The sequence below is a fragment of the Plectropomus leopardus genome, chromosome 16 (assembly GCF_026936395.1).
Source record: "Plectropomus leopardus strain MGB_pleo_1.0 chromosome 16, ASM2693639v1, whole genome shotgun sequence".
Taxonomy (NCBI): Eukaryota; Metazoa; Chordata; class Actinopteri; order Perciformes; family Serranidae; genus Plectropomus; species Plectropomus leopardus.
The window spans coordinates 33574994-33594081 of NC_142191.1; the positions used below are offsets into that span (position 1 = coordinate 33574994).

Genomic DNA, 19088 nt, shown 5'->3' on the forward strand with positions numbered 1-19088 from the left:
CACATAAATATACTATTCAACTTTAAGAGATATATTTAAGCGATATTTAACTTTTGTCAGTCGCAAAAATTAAAGGCAACATTATTCTGTCTTGTTTCATGAAAACAGATATCAGAGCACATAAAAACTTGAATTGTTAATAACACTGAAACTTCCGCCAATGACTTAATGAACTAAAATTTCACTCTTGTACTGTAGTCTATATTCAGTTAAACAATATCAATATCACTGGGCTCCACTTACTGTACCCCCCGGTAACATATCATGAGCTCAGTAACAGGGAAGGCATAGTGTTATGAAAGCTACATTATACCTAACAAAATGTTTCTTCATTCACTTAATGCACTCACACACCGGTCAATCATGTTCTCATCAGTGATGACACAGGATTCACATCCTGTTCAAGAGTGCCATACAAAAGTAGTAGCCTATGTTCATAATCAGAATGCAGCCATTTACCTAAAAATGGCACAGACCAACTGCTGTGTGTTTCAATAATGAAACGTATACTGGCTCACTGTTCTGTATATCTATAACATCCATCCATTGAAATTTTCTGGTAAAAAACATCTGTGATGTTGTCCTCACGGTTAGTTTTGCGCTGTTGCTCCTTAACGTTGCTTCCTGAAGAGGCTGTGGGATAGCTGATAATATCGTATGGCTCGTATAGACCAATTAAAATATGACGACATAAAGGGGCCAAGTATATTTCCTGTTGGAATGTTTGTTAATGCAATAGCTGACAGGAAGTAAAGAGGGACCAAAGATGTTGCCATAGCAACAGTATAGCTGTAATAAAATAGCAATAGTGAGGTCTCTGCGTGTATTCGGGTAGGCACGTACTGATTGGCCAGCTACATTTATGCAAATTTTAGTGGACGAATGCATGCTCATGATTTGAGGAGAGTATTACCCATAGACTCCAGTAAGGGCCTGTGTTAATAGAGCCGGGGTTGCAATATGGTAACCATGGTGACCTCCAGTTTGAAAAGTGGTATGAAACAAAACTGAACCATCACAACCTCTCACTAACACCCTGTGAGGTTGGAACCAATGTTTCCATGGTAACATAACCACAGATTGTTGTGACAAACACAAATATAGTCCTGCTGATGTCACTGCAGCGTATTTTCTTGGGCCATATGTGTTAGATATGCTCCGCTAATGTTCTGTCTAATAGCCCTCGCTGTAGCTGCATATGTGCTTCTCTCCTGGCCTCGGTGCCTTGCAGAAAGTCCCGACAGTGGAATCATACGCACAGCATTTTCTGGAAGGAAGAGATTTGTTTTATTTGATCTTGTCACATTGAAGGAAGGGGACAACTGTGTGAGCAGTGTTTTTTAGCATCAGAGAATGTGCCATCTCCAGCTGTCTCCCCCTGCCAAGGTGTTGAGCACAGATACAGGCCAACACTGACAGAGGCTTGTTAGCGATTAAAACAAGCCTTCTCCCAGCACATGGACAGCCAGTGACCTCTGGGTAGTCTGCAGAAGAGAGGGGATTTTAATACTCTGTTTAACATCCTAGATGGTTTGAAAAATATTAAAACACAGTGATAGAGAAGCCTAAAAAAATCTGTGTTGGTTTGCAGGTTTAAAATAAAAAATGTAGCAACAAAGGAAATGGTATGCTCCCAGAAACTGAGAGCCGCTGCTTGGCATTTCTTTTAAAAAAATAACATCAATATATGAAGCAGATACTACTTCCCTGAGCAAAAAATCTTTGTATATGGATATGAGGCATCCAAACTATGCTGGACACTTTAAATATATCTCCCTTAGGCAACATAATTAGAAATCACTCTATACATTTTCACTGTTATGCTGATGATACGCAACTGTATCTGTCTATAAAGCCAGATGAAACTCATCAGTTATCGAAACTGCAAGCATTGTCTTAAACATAAAAGCCTGGATGAGCTGCAATTTCCTGATGTTAAATTCACACAAAATTGAAGTTATTGTATTTGGCTCCAAACACCTCAAGAACTCTTTTTCTAAGGATATTATTTCTAGAGATGGCATTGCCTTGGCCTCTAGCACAACTGTAAGGAACCTCAGAGTTATATTCAGATCAGGAAAAGGATCATATTTCTCCTGTTTTAGCTTCTTTGCACTGGCTATTATAATACAGGGTTTTTTTGGGGGGGAGTTTTTCCTTAGACGACGTTAAGGTCTGAAGGCAGAGGGATGTCGTTTGCTGTCAAGCCCTCTAAGGCAAACTGTGTGATGATTTTGTGATAATGGGCTTTATAAATAAAATTGAATTGAATTGAATTGACATGACCTAACCAGCCATTCTAATTGCCTAACATTTGATTATGAAACAATGGTTTCTAAAAAAATGAATCACAAGCAATAAAGACCAACAAAACCTTACAAACACAAGACCTTTCGCATCAGTGGTTAGCTGGGCACTGCATTTTACTCTTCACTGAAGACCAGATTAAAATTTTATACTCCTCATGGGAAAGTTGGGCAGTGCGTTGTAAACTTTGCATCATGTCTGCTGGTTAATGCAGACAAACAGACAGATTGCATGAATTATGTCCAGCACTATATTTTAAATGGCTGCATGAATATTAGACTTAGTGTTTGGCAGCAGCTTAACCACATTCATAATTGTGCATCAAGAGGTTGGTGAGGAGTAGTTGTTTAAAAAAATACCCATTCTGAGTGCATTTAAAATACCAATAAATAATTGAGACAAGACTGAATAATTAAAGTGGACCTTGTAATCTTTCACATTAGAGTGGAGGTTCCTCTGATTGCTGTTGTTGTTTTTAATATTGTTATTTCCATATGAATGCCTGTAAGGCTGCATGAAACAAAAAGCATGTTTTTGGTAGGTCACAGCTTCAAGAGACTGAAGGACAATGAAAATGAGCACACATTTACATCCATGCACTACAACACAATTAATTAGGCTACATCTCTCTGTTCCCCTATCTTTTTTCTCTCTCTCTCACACACACACATACACACAGCAAGGTGTCAGTCATCTAGCAGCACAGGCTGCATGGATACACACTGTTTATGCAGAATCTGGCGCGCCAGGAGAGGAGCAGAGGGTGCTAGTTTGTTTGCTGTTACTGCCAGCCAACATTGACTTCAAAGCAGCCTGCTAAAGCGAACTTCCACAGCAAAATAGAGCTGGATTTGCAAAAACAGAGCCCATAGTCATTGCCAGCAGATCTTCAGCAGGAATTGTCCTCTGAGCATGTCACAAATTTCAGTTTTGGTCCTGTGGTCTGCTGCTTGGGGCAAATGGTGCTTCTGATCATGACTAACTCAACAGTCTGAGATCAAGGGGATGGGATTCTTTGTAGAGTGGATTTTCCCTTAAAGGATAACACCAGCAGGATGTAGGTCTATTTTTATTTTTTATTTTTTTTGTAGTTTTAACAATCATTTGCTTTATTAATAAAACCATTGTACTCCTCAAGTGAGATATTTGGAAAGGCAGTGTCATTGCATTGGATAGGTAAATCTCCACGAGTTACAACTGTTTGGAATGAAATTATGTTCCAATATGTCCAATGTAAATAATATTTAACAGTCTACAGGCTGACTTCTCAGTTAAATAATCAGCTTCCTGTAGTGCAAGTACAATGAGACATTTTTTAGCACATTTTAGTTGCTCTCACTTTCAATTTTACAACCTACAGAGTGGTTGGTAGTCAGGTTTTGCAGTCTGAACCCCATGGGTATACCTGAGCTGATGGTCTACACTTGGTTGCACCAGCTTTGCATTAGCGTAGCATGGATCAGCTGGGATCAAACCACCAGCCTTCCAATTTAAGAACCACCCAATCTACCTCTGAGCTACAGCCACCCCATTATGTGTAATTATGTGTCATAATATTACAATTTCAAGTGCACAATAATAGGATAGTGAAATGACAAGCTGTCATTTCACAACTCTTCATCACTTCACCACTGGCGGGGAAGGAGCCAGAGCTGGTGCCGGAGGTGGAGTGGTACCAACTAGATATAGTTGGGTTCACTCCGGTGAACAAGAGGGTTGCCTCGATGCACCTGCAAGTTGTTATGCACCAAAATGCAGTTCAGAGTACCTGACCTTCTTGTAGTCTCTGGGTGGTGTCCTGGAAAGGGTGCCAACAGGGGACTCCATTATTCTCCTGGGGGACTTCAACACTCATGTGGGCAATGATGGAGTAACCTGGAGGGGCATGATTGGGATCTGCCTGATCTGAACCTGAGTGGTGTTTTGTTATTGGACTTCTGTGCGGGTCATCATGGATCAAACACCATGAGCATAGGGATGTTCAAAAGTGTACTTGGTACCAGAGCTCCCTAGGCCAAAAATCGATGATGATTAATGACTTTGCGGTTGTATCATCTGATCTGCAGCCGTATGCCATTGGACTTTCAGGTGAAGGAGCAGAGCTGTCAACTGATCACCACCTAGTGGTGAGTTGGATCAAGTGCCAGACAAACCTTGTATATCCAAACATGTAGTGAGGATGAGCCTGGAACGTCTAGGGGAGGCCCCTGTCTGCAAGGTCTTCAACTCACAACTTTTCATGCATACCGAGTTGGGGACATGGAATCCAAGTGGTCTTTGTTAAAAACCTCCACTGGGGAGGTGGCTGCTAGAAGCTGTGGTCAGAAGGTCATCTGTGCCTGTCGTGGTGGCAACAGAAGGATGGCCAAAGGAGGTCTTTCAGGCTTTATTGGCCCAGAGGTCTCATGAAGCAGCAGACCGGTACCAGTTGGCCAGACGGGCTGCAGCCGAGGGGGTCGCCAAAGCAAAAACTTAGGTGTGGGAGGAGCTCGGGTAGGCCATGGAGGAGGACTCATGGCCTGCCTCAAGGAAGTTCTGTCAAACCGTGAGACGTCTCTGGAATGGATAGCAAGGATTGCCCCAGGCTGTGCTCAGCAATGGAGGAGAGCTGCTGACCTGGACCGGGGACATTGTTGAGAGGTAGAAGGAACACTTTGAGGAACTCCTGAACCCTACAGTCACGTCTTCCATGGAGGAGGCAAAGTCTAAAGACTCGGGGAAACCTTCATCCATATCCCTGGCAGACGTCGCCGATGTAGTCAAGAAAGCTCCTCTGCAATACTGAAGGCTCTGGGCAGCTATATGCAGATGCTTTTCATAGATTATAGCTGAGCCTTTAATTGCATCCCTCCCCACAATCTGGTCACAAAACTAAATCACCTGGGCCTCATTGCACATCTGTGCCGCTGGGTTCATGATTTCTTCACTGGCAGACCTCATACTGTGCATATGGGAAAGCATGTCTCCTCCTCTGTCACACTGAGCACCGGTGCACTGCAGGGATGTGTGCTGAGCCCTCTCCTTTTCTCCCTCTACACACATGACCGGATACCTTCCTATGAGACCAACACCATCATTAAGTTTACAGATGACAACATTGTGGTAGGCAGGATCTCCAACAACAATGAGTCAGCCTACAGAGCAGAGGTTGAATGGAGATCGTGCAGAGCTTAGTTAGCAGCAGTACCTCGGCATTAGCATAAGCCAGGATATGACTTGGTCCATCAATACCACAGCGATGGCGAAAAAAGGACTTCAGAGGCTTCACTTCCTCAGGTGCCTGAAAAAACCACGGCTTCCACAACAGCTGCTGGTGAATTTCTACAGATCAGTCATCGAGTCTGTCATCACCCACTGCATCACAGCATGATACTCTGGCTGCACCTTAGAAAACAGGCAGTCTCTCCAACACATCATGAAGACAACAGAGAGGATCACTAACTCTCAGCTCCAGAGACATCTGCAGGACACACTGCAGCCGGAAGGCCACAGCCATCATCAGAGACACTTCACACCGCGGTCACAACATATTTACCCTCCGGCCATCTGGCAAGCACAACGGAGCACTGTACGCACACACCACCAGACTCCAAAATAGCTTCTATTATAAAACTGTCTGCGACAGCAGCGCATGTAGATGCAGCAGCCAGTAGCTCCTCAAATCCTTGCAACTTTTTTGCTATATATATATTTTTTCGACACCATGACTCCATCTGCTGAAGCACGACTTTTCTACGATAGATAAGCACTTAAAAACATTAGGAAAAGTTGTGTGGGTTTTGGATTGAACGCAGCAGACTGTGATAGGATCCCCACTGGTGGCATGTGCTGAGTGGCCAGTCAGACCAGAAGGGAGAAACGAAACCGAAAGAGCTGGATAAAGAGAGGGAGGAAAGCTGGCATCAGGGTGAGGCTGACCTGACTTTGACCGGGAGCTATTCTTCTACCACACCCTCTTCTGGCTAACGTCTGGTCGAGTGGAGTGGATGAATTGCAATTAATTTCACTCAGCAATGGGAGTTCAGAGACTGCTCTGTGCACATCATCTCAGAGACATGGTTAAACACCTGGTGTAAGAACCATTTGTTTATGGTTTGATTTCTCTTCATGTTTTTGTTGTTTTTCTTTGTTTGCCTTTCTATCACCATTTGGGGACGCAGTGTGCTGGTTGGCTGCCGGTCCTCAGGTCAGAGTTTATTTAATACGTGAGTGAATGGACTCAGGTGTTGCTTGGGGGTAGGAGCAAACAGTTTTAGACCGCGAATGAGAGGAAATCGTGTTTTTGTGGTAAAATCTAACTATATTGGAAAATAAGTGGATGTTTGGCCTGCTTTATTTTTTGTTGTTACGTTTACGTTAAATTTGTTGTTAACTGGAGCAAATAAATCTACATTATTTTTAGAGCACATTGGACATTTCATTTTCAGTCACGTGTCAAAAAAAATGCCAACCGAGTGACTTTTTTATTTTGAATGGGAGAGAGTCACTACACCTGGTATCCCAGATCAAGCTGTTGCACTGGATAGACTGACCTTGTGGGAGCCACTTGGACACACAAATTCAAAAAATTCACTCCAGGAATTGTATGATGCCACCAGCAGCAACTTGCCCAAGGAACTGGATGGAATTTTCATCGTAGCTGCAAATTCAATCAACTCATCCTTCAACTTCAAAGATGTAGCAGGATCAAGGACAAAAGTAATTTCGTTTTCTTTAAACTTGGTTTAAAAAATGACCGATAAATCTACCTTCTACCTTCTTCTACCTTCTACTGAAGACAGAATCTTAACGGCGTGTATCTCTGTTTTGCTTGTCTGTCTTCTACTGCCACACCTCTTCTTCATACCTGTATCTCTATAGTGCACTGTCCCACAGTGACTCATAGTGGGCGGGGGACATATCAGCAATTATAATAAAGTCTTTTACAGTCTAAAAACACAACAGTGATAAATCGTGAAAGAGGAACTTGGAGGTGAAACTCTGGGTTTACCTGTCAGTCAACACCATGTTTATCCATGGCCTTGGCTTTGGGTAGCAGCTGAAAGAATGAGATCACAGATACAGGCATCTAAAATGAGTTTAATCTGCAGGATAGCTGGACTCAGCCTCAGACATCAAGGAGAATCTAGGAGTAGAGCCACAAGAGCTAGCTTAGGTGATTCAGATGTGCGGATATCTTCTACAGATACTCTGTGCAGTTTTCAACTGTGCAAGTCAGTGAATGGATAACTTTTAGAAGGTCCAGATCTAACAAACTCAATAGTTGGAGTTTTGACCAGATTTAGACATGACCATATTGCTTTGATGTCAGACATATAAGCTATGTATCATCAAGCAAGAGTCCCACCAGAGGATAGTGACCTTCTGTGGTTCCTCTGGTAGCCAGATGGAAATTTGAATGAACCTCTGCAAGAAAACAAGATGGTTGTGCACCTGTTTGGAGTGAAGTCCTCCCCCAGCTGTGCGAACTTTGCACTCAAAAAGACAGCTAAGGATACTAAAGACATGATGGCGCCTGCTGCAATCAAAGTTCTTTAAAACAATTTCTATGTAGACAATTGTCTTGTGTCAGCATCAAATGAAACACAAGCATGTGCCATGGTTAAGGACTTAACAGCATTGTGTGAAAGTGGATGATTTCATCTAAGGTGGATGAGTGTATAACAGGGCTGTCCTTGCCTCCATTCCAGAAACAGAACGAGCTAAAGAAGTTAAGGATTTAGATCTCTGTCATGATGCATTACTGCAGTGCTGTATATGATCCTTTGGGTTTTTTGTCACCTGTCATTCTTCTGGCAAAAAGATAAGGTAAGATAAGATAAGATAAGATAAGATAAAATAAGATAAGATAAGATAAGAATTTATTGACCCCACACCGGGGAAATTCACTTGTCACAGCAACTCAAACAGAAATTTAAAAATATACAAATATAACAAAATATAAAATATAAAGTACTCAAGACTATTTAGAGTATATACACCTTTGATCCTGCAGGAGCTTTGTGGCAGGAAAGTCTCCTTGGATGAGGACGTTCCTGCTGAACTGGCTAAAAGGTTACAAATGTGAATTTCTGATCTCTCAAAGCTTCATGGTTTCACAGTGAAGCCGTGTTTGAAACTGACTGGATTTGGGGCAATCACATCAGCACAGTTGCATCATTTTGCTGATGCGAGTGAAAAGGGCTATGGAGGTACCTTTGCTTGACAAACAAGAAAGAGGAAAATCACTGTTCGTTCATCATCAGTAAGTCCAGAGTGTCACCTCCTAAACAGACAACAATTCAGAAACTGAAATTAACAGCAGCTGTAGTCGCTGTAAAAATGGACCTGCTCATGAGAAAAGAGCTGCAAATGCCGCTGGAAGAGACTCTGCTGTTAGGAAAGTGCTGTCAAAATGTGCAATATGCAGAAAGACATCAGCAAAACCGGGTGAACAGAGAATGGTAGATTTGCCACCAGACTGTCTGATACCTGACAAGCCTCCATTCACTAATGTAGGCATTGACTATTTTGAGCCATTTGAGGTCAAATGTGGGTGAAGTACTATTAAAAGGTATGGTGTATTGTTCAATTGTCTTACTGTTCGAGTGATTCACATTGTGTTAGCCCATTCCCTTGATACTAACTCATGCATAATTGCATTGGGACTATTTGTGGCTAGGAGAGGACAAGTAACTGTTATGAGATCAGATAATGGAACAAACCTGGTTAGAGCAGAAAAAGAAATGCGAGAAGCAATCAAAAGTTGGAATTATTCGAAAATCTCAGATATGCTCATGCAAAAGGGCATTACCTGGATCTTTAACCCACCGGCAGGTTCGCATTTTAGAGGAATCTGTGAGAGGCAGATTTGTTCTGTGAGAAGAATTCTTACCCAGATCCTGAAACAGCAACCTCTTAATAACGATGAACGTCTTCACACACTGTTCTGTGAAGTTGTGGCAATCGTTAATGGCAGGCTGATAACGAGTCTCTAATGATCCCAATGATTTAGATTAGGGGTGTCAAACTCATTTTCACCGAGGGCCACGTCAGCATAATGGTTGCCCTCAAAGGGCCAGATGTAACTGAAAGACAATAGAAATGTAACTAAATGTTACTAAATGTAATGTAAAATTAATGCAACTACTCCTTAATGTTAAATAACTCTTAATTTTTTACTTATTCAACTTACAAATATTACATATATTTTTGCGTAGTTGTGAAAAAAAGTTTGCTCGTTGCTCTGTTATTATAACATAAATCATTTTAATTTGATATGTTATGAAACCCAAATTACTCCATCAATCAACAATCAAACAGTCCAAGTGAATAAGGAAAAATAACAAGTTATGACATTAACTTTGTTCAAAACTTTTTTATAATAGTTGAGAGAGGCAGAATACCAGTCCAACCAACAACTGTGAGCTGCTAAGAACATGTGTGACAGGTGTAGCATTTTACAAAAACAAATGGCAGCACACAGCCTTGCAAGGGGCATATGTCCAACTAATGAGAGATGGTTTGATGACAAACATTTGTTTGCATGAACACATAAACCTGCAAACACTAAATACATTGCTACACATATAGCGAAGTATATGTAATAAACTCAAAATAACAACATATGGGTTATCTCAGTTCACAACTATATTGGTCAAGTTTTGAGGTGAAATTGATGAGATGCTGTCTGTCCTTGTACACACCATGTAAATCCCCTCTCCACCATCCTCATCCAGTGATCATGTTCTGAAAATAACAAACACAAAACAACTGCAAGCACAATCATTAATTTGCATACAGTTCAACTATTCTTCTTCTTGGTTTAAATACATTTTATTATATTTTAATTAGGTTTTTAAAATGCTTACCTATGTGTTTTCTGACCAGATGTCTGACACCTTTTTTCTGTGGCCAATGTGTCAATGTCTGGTTTTAGGTCTTGTGCTGAGGCAATCTTCCACTGCCACATTGTTTTTGTTGTGGCTTTCTTGAACAAATCCTGCTGCGATCGCAATTTGCCCTTTAATTCTTGCACAATTTGTTGTTTTTCTTGAAGGCTGACTGTGGCATACTTAGCTCCGTGATTGGTGTCAAAATGCCAACGTTGATTGTACTGTTTGACAACCGCCACTGCCTCAGAACACAGAAGACATACTGGTTTTCCTCCTTGAAGCACAAACGTATTCGCCTTCCCATCTTTCTTGAAACAGCCTTCCATCTGCATCAGTTTTTCTCTTCCTGGACATTTAGGGATCATTGTTTGCATACCTCAAATTGCATTGATGTGGAAACACTGCAGTCTAGTGGTGGGATGCCGTTGCTTTGCTTGTAACATAATCGGCATGCATTGTGGGAAATGTAGTTTATGGTCAATGCACAAATCATCAATCAAAACACAGATCAATAACACCATCTTCTCAATGACCTCTAATACAAATCTACAACCTATACATTTGTTTATTTTATAAAACTATCCACAGAACACCAATCACCCAAGGGAAATTGTTCCAAATGGGATTGGCTAACACTGATAGCTGTTCACAATGGACTCTGGGTAGAACAGGCAATTATTTTCATGCCATTTGGGCCTGTCAGTCAGTTCACTCACTTTGGATAGCAGTCATTGAAAAAGTATCCACTATCTTGGACTGCAGAATCCCACTGTCTCCATCGCTTTGCTTGTTGGGAGACTTAACACAACTCACCATCCCAACCAGACACAGAAGCCCATTACTCATTTCTTGAACTATATCTGTCACCAAAAAAAAAAAAAATCTGAACAATATTTCAATATCACACAATGGATTAACTCATTTACAGAATACATTTCAATTTAAAGAGTGACAGCATAACAAATAAACAATATATCAGTTTTGAAACTTGGATAGCATTTATTCTCTCATCTAAACCTCAAACACACCTAAAACCAAGCCACCTACATGTCCGCAAATCCCACTCATGACTGATACCCATTACTCATCTGCCATTACACATACACCACAATTATTATTATTATTATTATTATTATTATTATTCTTATTATTATTATTAGTAGTAGTAGTAGTAGTAGTAGTAGCAGTAGTAGTAATAGAAGAAGAAGAAGGTCGAAGATAGATTTATTGGTCATTTTTTAAACCAAGTTTAAAAAATGAAATTACTTTTGTCCTTGATCCTGCTACATCTTTGGAGTTGATGTAAGCTATGAGTTGATAAAAAACAGCAGCTACTATAAAAATTCCATCTAGTTCCTGGGGCATGTTGCTGCTGGTGGCATTATTCAGTTCATGCAGTGCATGTTTTGAATTTGCATCAGAGTCTTGTGTCCAAATGGCTCCCAGAAGGTAAGTCCATCCAGTGCAACAGCTTGATCCGGGATGTTAGGGATCTAACCATGTCTCTGTGAAAATGTGCGCAGAGCAGTCTCTGATTTCCCGTTGCTGAGTGAGCCTTAACTCCATCACATCCACTTTATTCTAATGCAACCGGACATTAGCCAGAGGAAGACTTGGTAGAGGAACAGCTCCTGGTCCAAGTTGGGCCAGCCTCGCCCTGATGCCAGCTTTCCTCCCTCCCTTTGTCTGTTGCTTTCGGTTTCGTTTCTCCCCTGTGGTCTGACTGGCCGCTCTGCACACGCCAGCGGAAGGGAACCTCTCGCGGTCTGCTGCGTCCAGTCCAAAACTCACATAACTTTTCCTGATGTTGATAAGTGCTTTTCTGTCGTAGAAAAGTCCAACTTCAGCAGAATGGGCCATGGTGGTGATAAAAATAGAAAAATAGAGCAAAAAAGTAGTAAGGATTTGAGGAGCTACTGGCTACTGCATCTACATGCACTGCCATTGCCATAGCAAGAAGTAGCAGTCGTATTATCTACAACTCACTCAATTAACCCTTTTATTGACACTCAAACACATTGTTATAGACACCATGTTATTATTCATATAATTTTCTTCTCCTTATTATTTTTATTTATTATTGTGGTTTATATAATTTTCATTCTCATAAAATGACCATTATCATTACTAATATATTATATGATAATTATTATGTATTATCATTGTGATGTTGTGGAAGTGATCATGAAAATAACAATATTTTGTTTTGTGTTGGCTATGCATTTACGTTATCAGTTCTTATCTTATTGTAGGTCACATATTTTTTTCCCTTTTCTCTCTCTCTTGCTCTCTCTCTCTCTCTCCCTCTCACAACCACATATAGTCATTATTACTGCTGTAATCATTCAATCAGTCATCATTCATTTCTTCGCTGCAATTGCTTTACAAACATATATGCATGTACACACACTCAGTCCGCTCCCTCCTCCCTAAATGATTACACAATGATTTATGTATACAACTATGTCAATGTGGTATATGTGCAGTTGTTTGCAGACAAAACACTTTTTCAAAATCCTCCTTCCCCCCTACAGACACTCATCAAACACTCATCAACCCAATCTCTCTCTTGCACACACACACACACACACACACACACACACACACACACACACACACACACACACACACACACACACACACATCCATGTGCATACATGTTTTTGCTTTATCTGTGTTTTTTGTTTTGTTTTGTTTTTACCACATTTTCTATATCCATTAGTTAAGGGCCTTTTGGAGTGTATTTTTTCACTGTCTTTAGTTTCATCGTATATTTCTTTGTTTGTCTCTCTTGACTGTTTGTATGTTGTGCTTGATTTCAATTGTTTTGATGTCACTGCAATTCACAATAAAAAAATGATTTAAGCAAAACTGTTGCAACTTGTTAAAGCATTGAACCTCTCGCTGTTTCTTGCTTTTTGAGCGATGTTGTCTCGTTCCCATATCTCAGCAATGACTCCAAAGCTTTCATGAGTGACAGCACTGACAAAAGACAGAAATATGAGCCAAGCTGTACAAATTGAATGATCATTTAAGTCTGATATCCATTTAGAGCATCCAGTCTATAAGTTTGTTCTCATAGTTCATAGAAGGAAGTGTAAGCCATGCAGTATTTCTGCAACATTGTCATGTGAGTGTCTCTGTGGAAGAGTGCATTCCTGTGCATGATTACGTGTAGTGCTTCACTGTGTGCTTTAATTTATGCACCCCTGATGACTGTGTGTGTGTGTGTGTGTGTGTGTGTGTGTGTGTGTGTGTGTGTTTGTGTTTGTGTGTGTGTGCTCCCAGCCCGAGGGAGGCTAACTCAGTGTAACAGAGTGAGGCAATGAGCCAGGATCACTGTTGGGATCTACCGGGAAAAAACATGCAAAGAGCTGCCTGTCAGTGCTGGAGCAAGCCAAGGGAAATAACCCGGTATTGGTGCAAACCGCTGCCATCTCTCTGATTTTAATTCCCCTTACTGGGCTAACACACACATTCACATGCACAAATGCACATGCCACTATTTCTTCTTCATATAGCACACAATCCATGGCTAGCATGTTCATACTACATTATCCATTTCTGTCTCACTCTGCACACACACACACACACACACACGCACACATGCACAATGCTGCTCAAACATCTTACAGTTCCCCCATGGTGCACACCCACTAGAGACTCACAGTGTGTCTGCAATGCATTAACTGACTGACACACTCATATCTCTTTCTGCAATCTCTCTCTCTCTCTCTGTTTTTCTTACACACACACACACACACACACACACACACACACACACACACACACACTTCCTTCCTGAGGGCCAAACTAAAGCAATGACATCTGTGTTTGAAGTGCATTTGCCTCCATTGCAACACATCCAACACCAATGGAACTGTTGTATATTTTGTAATATGGCGTTGTTGCTACTTAGAGCTGTTCCAAAATGCAGCAGTTGGGGGTGGCGGGGGGTGGTCCTTTTCTTCATCCATGTGGGAGATACTCTGAGAAAGCTCCAGCTGTGTCCATGTGAGGGGCTTCTGTAGACAAAGACACCGAATGTAGGTCGGAGTCTGTGAGAATCAAACACAAACACAAACAGAAACACATTTATTTGATGTTGTCAACAACATAAGCCATAAGCCAACATGTCTTCAGTCAACTTGACCCAACTACACTGACTGATAAGAGCATCTAGAAATGTTCAACCCAATGGTTTTTATGTAGCTTTATTATGATTTAGTTGTTAGTTGATGGTACCTACCTGAAATGAAATGTGTAGTGCAGATATGATCATAGTAGTATGTAGGAGTACGTATGTGTTGTTTCCCTGGAGTGTGGGCTGAATCACTTTTTGCTGATCCGTTCATTTAATATGTAAAAAGCTAACAGCGCTAACAACAGATCAGCAGTGTGCAAAAATGTTTTTTGCTGACACTAGATATCACAGAAAAGCCAGAGACCATGTTGAATGAAGTTGCAGTGAGTTGTAAATTCAGAGGCTTACAGTACAGTGTTTCTTCCTCTGTGCTGTTTCCTACATGTCCACATCTCCCTGTACCAAAGAGTAGCATGAAAATCTAGAGCACTCGCTCTGCAGTTAAATCTAGGGACCAAAATGTACCAAAAAACAACAACAACAAAAAAAAAAACTACAGCTCCACTTGAATCTCAGTCGATGACGATGATTGGAATACTTTCAGAAATTGTCCATGTGACATGTTCCTTTATTGCAAACCAATAATGTGGCTTATTGATGTGTTTTTGTTGATGTTGTTTTAATGTAAAAACGTGGCTGTATGCATTAGTGGCCAGCGAAAAGGTGGCTGGTCTGTCAGTCCCCCGGTTCCCTGCGGTTGGTAACAGGCATTTAAGGTGCATAACCGCCTTCCTCAGTGGGTGTTTGGGTGGTTTAATTATATGGAGGATTTATTGAACATTTCTTACATCTCTATTGAGGAAAATTACATTAAGATAATTATCATTATCATTTTCAAGTGAGATATTTCATTCTGTATTGTTCCACTGGTTTACTGATGATCTGTTCCTCCCCTGTTTTTCTTGTATCCCTCACAGATAACAGCTTTTGATGAGCTCCAGGCTGACTTCAAGGTTCCCATTGACCAGGGCAATCCACTCCATGCGGTAGGGTTTGCTCTCCCTACTCATTTCTTTCTGTTATTCTCTTATGTGTGTGGCACTGTTGACACATATGGAAAAGATTGAAATCAATCTGGTAAGACACACACATTAGTAAAGAACACTACAGTACATCTGGTGCTTTACTGTCTCATCCTTCACTGTTTCCCATTCTACATCCCCAAACTTCACTTCCTCCAATTCTTTTCAAACAAGAAGGTGGCAGCATGCTAGTTTTATACGCTCTCCTGCCCTCCTGGCTCTGATGGTCATTGGTTAAAGTTCAAGGTCACTGTGATCTCTTCTGTCTCATTCTTGTGACTGCAAGATCTCAAAAACACCACAAATTTGCCACAAATATTCATTAGGACTCAACAATAAGCTGATTAGAACTTGGTGTTCAAAGGTCAAGGTCACTGTGACCTAACATCCTGTCTTATTGTCATGAACACAATATCTGAAGATGGACTGGAGAGAGTTTCCTCAAATTTGGCACAAATGTCCACTTGGACTCGAGGATGAACTTGTTAGATTTTGGTGGTCAAAGATCAAGGTCACTGTGACCTGTCTCATTCTTGTGAATTAGATATCTCAAAAGCACCTTGAGGAAATGTACTTGAATTTGGCAAAAACGTCAACTTAAATTATGAATTGATTTCACACTAATATCTAACAGGATAAAATGATAAAGTGTGATTTTAAATTCAACAATCTCAATGTCAGTGAATACACTTTCCTGCCCATTACTTCAATTCACTGTTACTGAACAGAGAGGACCCACACGCGGAATCACATGGCAGAGGCAAAAGTAAGGCAAAACTGAGTTCAGGCAAGGTTCAAAACAGGCAAGCAGGTCAAAAATCCATAAAGCAACACATACAAACAGGCAGGACAGGAAGCTGGCAGGAACACTAACAACGGCCAGGCAAACAACAGAGAAGAAGTGACTGGTGGAAGAACTGAGGGAAAACGAACAAGAGGAACAGGAAGCTTCAGCAGAGTCTATGACAGTCAGAAGTCAGGAACAGAAGGGGGTTTTTGGTCAAATACTGAATTTGTGACTCTAATCTTGGGTGTCCATCTTGAAACTGTGCTGATTGTAGAGATCTTCTGTGTTCCTCGGGGGAGAGATGTGTGTAAAATATCCATGTTTTCCTGATGCGAGGAGGCATACAACCTCCGCATGGCGGAAATTCGAATTCCATTTTGGATTTATACAAAATAATTTATTGTTGTCCAAAGGGATTCGTGATGAGCATAAGGGGGGATGGAGGTAGAGATTGTTTTGGGGGAGTGGAAGGCTGAGTGTTGGTTATGGCTGCGAGGGTGAGGCTAGGCATGGAGGGAGCTGAGTGGCAGAGGGACTGCAGAGTGAGAGCAGGCAGGTAGCTGTAAAAGCAGACTTAGAGAATGATCCTGGAGCAGGATAAAACAGGATTAGACAGGGCAAAAGAAAAAAAACCTTCGGGAGAATATGTACAAAAAACTTAAATACAAGTAGCAGCCTGCACAAGTGACTGAAGGTGTAGCTGAGCGATGAGGGGAAGCCAGTGGATGAAAGATCTGGGACGATGTACTGGAGCTGGATGAGGCTGTTGAGAGGCAGGTGTAAATGATCAACAGTAATGAGGAGGCAGGAGAAAGCTAAGGCGTATCACGCCCACAGACACAGGCTGACTTTCAGTCGATGCTCATTATGCCCTCGCTGACTTCCCTCAGTAACTGCCCTTGGTGAATCCCCACTGCCATCGTAAGTGTCGTTCCATTATTGAGACTGACCCTCAGAGGGCTGAGGGAGCGAGGACGAAGATGAAGAGAATGACAGATTATCAGATCCAGGGCTTTTGATATTCTTAGGCCTATTCTTGTATTTCAAATGTATATATAGCCTAAGTATTTAGATGTATAAAACACTCAAGGCTGAAGCCTCGGACACCTGTCAGGCCTAACAACGCTGCTGCTGGGGGTATCTCAAATCCAAGGCGGTGAGTCCTAGCAGTTAGCAGCATGCTCAGTGTGCTTTGATTGTTTTAAAAACTACAAGTGTAGGCAAAGCAGGCGGAAATATTTCTTCGTCTTATTTCAAATTCTTTTCTTTACTTTAAATGATCACTATAACCATGGCCTTAATATGGCCTTTCTGCTCTGCCCTTTGCTTCTTGCATGCGTGTAGAAGCTTAGGACAAGCACGGGTGAAAACAGAAGCTTACGTCCATGTGACCATGACAGCAAAACCTGACAGAGTACTCTGGTGCTGGGGAAACTTCTAAGACAGCACGGCTGCCACAGCATTCAGAAAATGACACCGTATCAAGTTGTGTAGGCTTGAAGACAGCATCAGTATTTCCTTAACATCAGCTGCTTTCCAGGGTTCAGCAGGAGTCTTCCAGCTGCTGCTCATGTTTCCCTGCTTGTTGTCACCGTGGAAGTATAAAGAAAACGGGTCGTAGAAAAGCAGATTTTGTCATGAGGAAGCTCCGGTTGTGCGTGATTGGCGTCCAAGTCTCGATGTGTGGAGTAACACAATTTCTTCAGCCAGAAATGACTGAATAAAGAAAATTGATATGGACTGAGTAATGATTGTAGTTGATGGATAATCACTCACAGCAATTAAGGATATCATAAAAAATATTAGTTTTTGTAAAATAAACTTATATGTAAAAATATATATAGAAGTAGGCGTAAATTGAACACAGATTAACTAGTAATTTGATTTGGTATATCAAACTATGACAATCACTTTTACTCAAGTGATATTCCAAGATTTTATGAAGGAAGTATAGCTTTTTTGTCTGTCATATTTTCAAAGCCATGGAGTTATTTTTTTAGAGTGTGAGCATCACAAGCTGAGTGCCACCATTATATTGGAGAGAAAGCAGACATCTCTTTCACCTGATACCTCAAACACTTTGCAACTCACACCAAAATTACCTAGCCTGCTAAGTAACCTAGAAAGAAAAAGATAAGAGGCAAGTATGTTTTTTAATTGGGGGGGGCGGTTACGGTCCCTTTAAGTACAGTGCAGTGTGTGGAGACACCTCAGAGGGGCCCGCAGCTAATAGTAATTACTACTACTACAGTATATCCCTGTTATTATTGAAAGGCTTTTTAGGGCTAATGCAGGGATTTAGTGCTACTGTTTGTACAGTGTGCTATTATTGATAACTTACTGACTAAAATGTTTTAACAATAGTCAATTCATAGGTTAATACACAGGATTATACACGTAACTTTCACTCTCTGAGGCTGGGAAACAAATGGGAAGTGCAGTGAATATTAAATAAATGCTGTGTTCTAGCAGACTTGCGTTAATGGATTTGATACATGTAAACGTTAACCATATTAATACACGTAAGTGCTGAGTGTTGGCCAGAGTCCCTCTCCAAAACATTCTCGAAGTGAATAAGCAGGTTTGTACTTTATTCCTCCGAAACTTGCTACAGCAGCAATCAGGAGAAGTTGTGGATAAAAAACTACATTAGCGTTGGCCAGCATGGAGAAGCTGCCCCCGGTGAAGTTGTTTTAGGATTTGTTCCGGCCCCCTAAATCCCTTTCCCTTGAGTCTTTGGGCTTTTACTAACACAGCTGGCTCTTAATAATGCATGATAGTATAGTACAGCATGAGCAGTTAGTTTGGAGAGGACTTTGACTGAAGAGCCCTGGACTGTAGACCATCTCTTAAGTATTGACTTCCACAGAAGAAAGAGGGGTGAGCAGTTTGACAAGGAGAGAGACTGATTAAAAAATTGCAAACAGGGTGAAAGAGGACAGTTAGAGATGGAG

At 41.2% G+C, this 19088-nt stretch overlaps 1 protein-coding gene across 4 annotated transcripts in view; it reads left to right on the top strand.

The window, feature by feature from the left end:
* Positions 1-19088, top strand: part of cnih3 (cornichon family AMPA receptor auxiliary protein 3) — a 172822-nt gene that overhangs the window by 20652 nt on the left and 133082 nt on the right. For all 4 annotated transcript variants that reach the window (XM_088089520.1, XM_088089519.1, XM_088089517.1 and 1 more), the window contains exon 2: positions 15243-15311. In XM_088089520.1, the coding sequence (XP_087945646.1) occupies positions 15243-15311 (69 nt within the window). The remainder of the gene's footprint in view (positions 1-15242; positions 15312-19088) is intronic.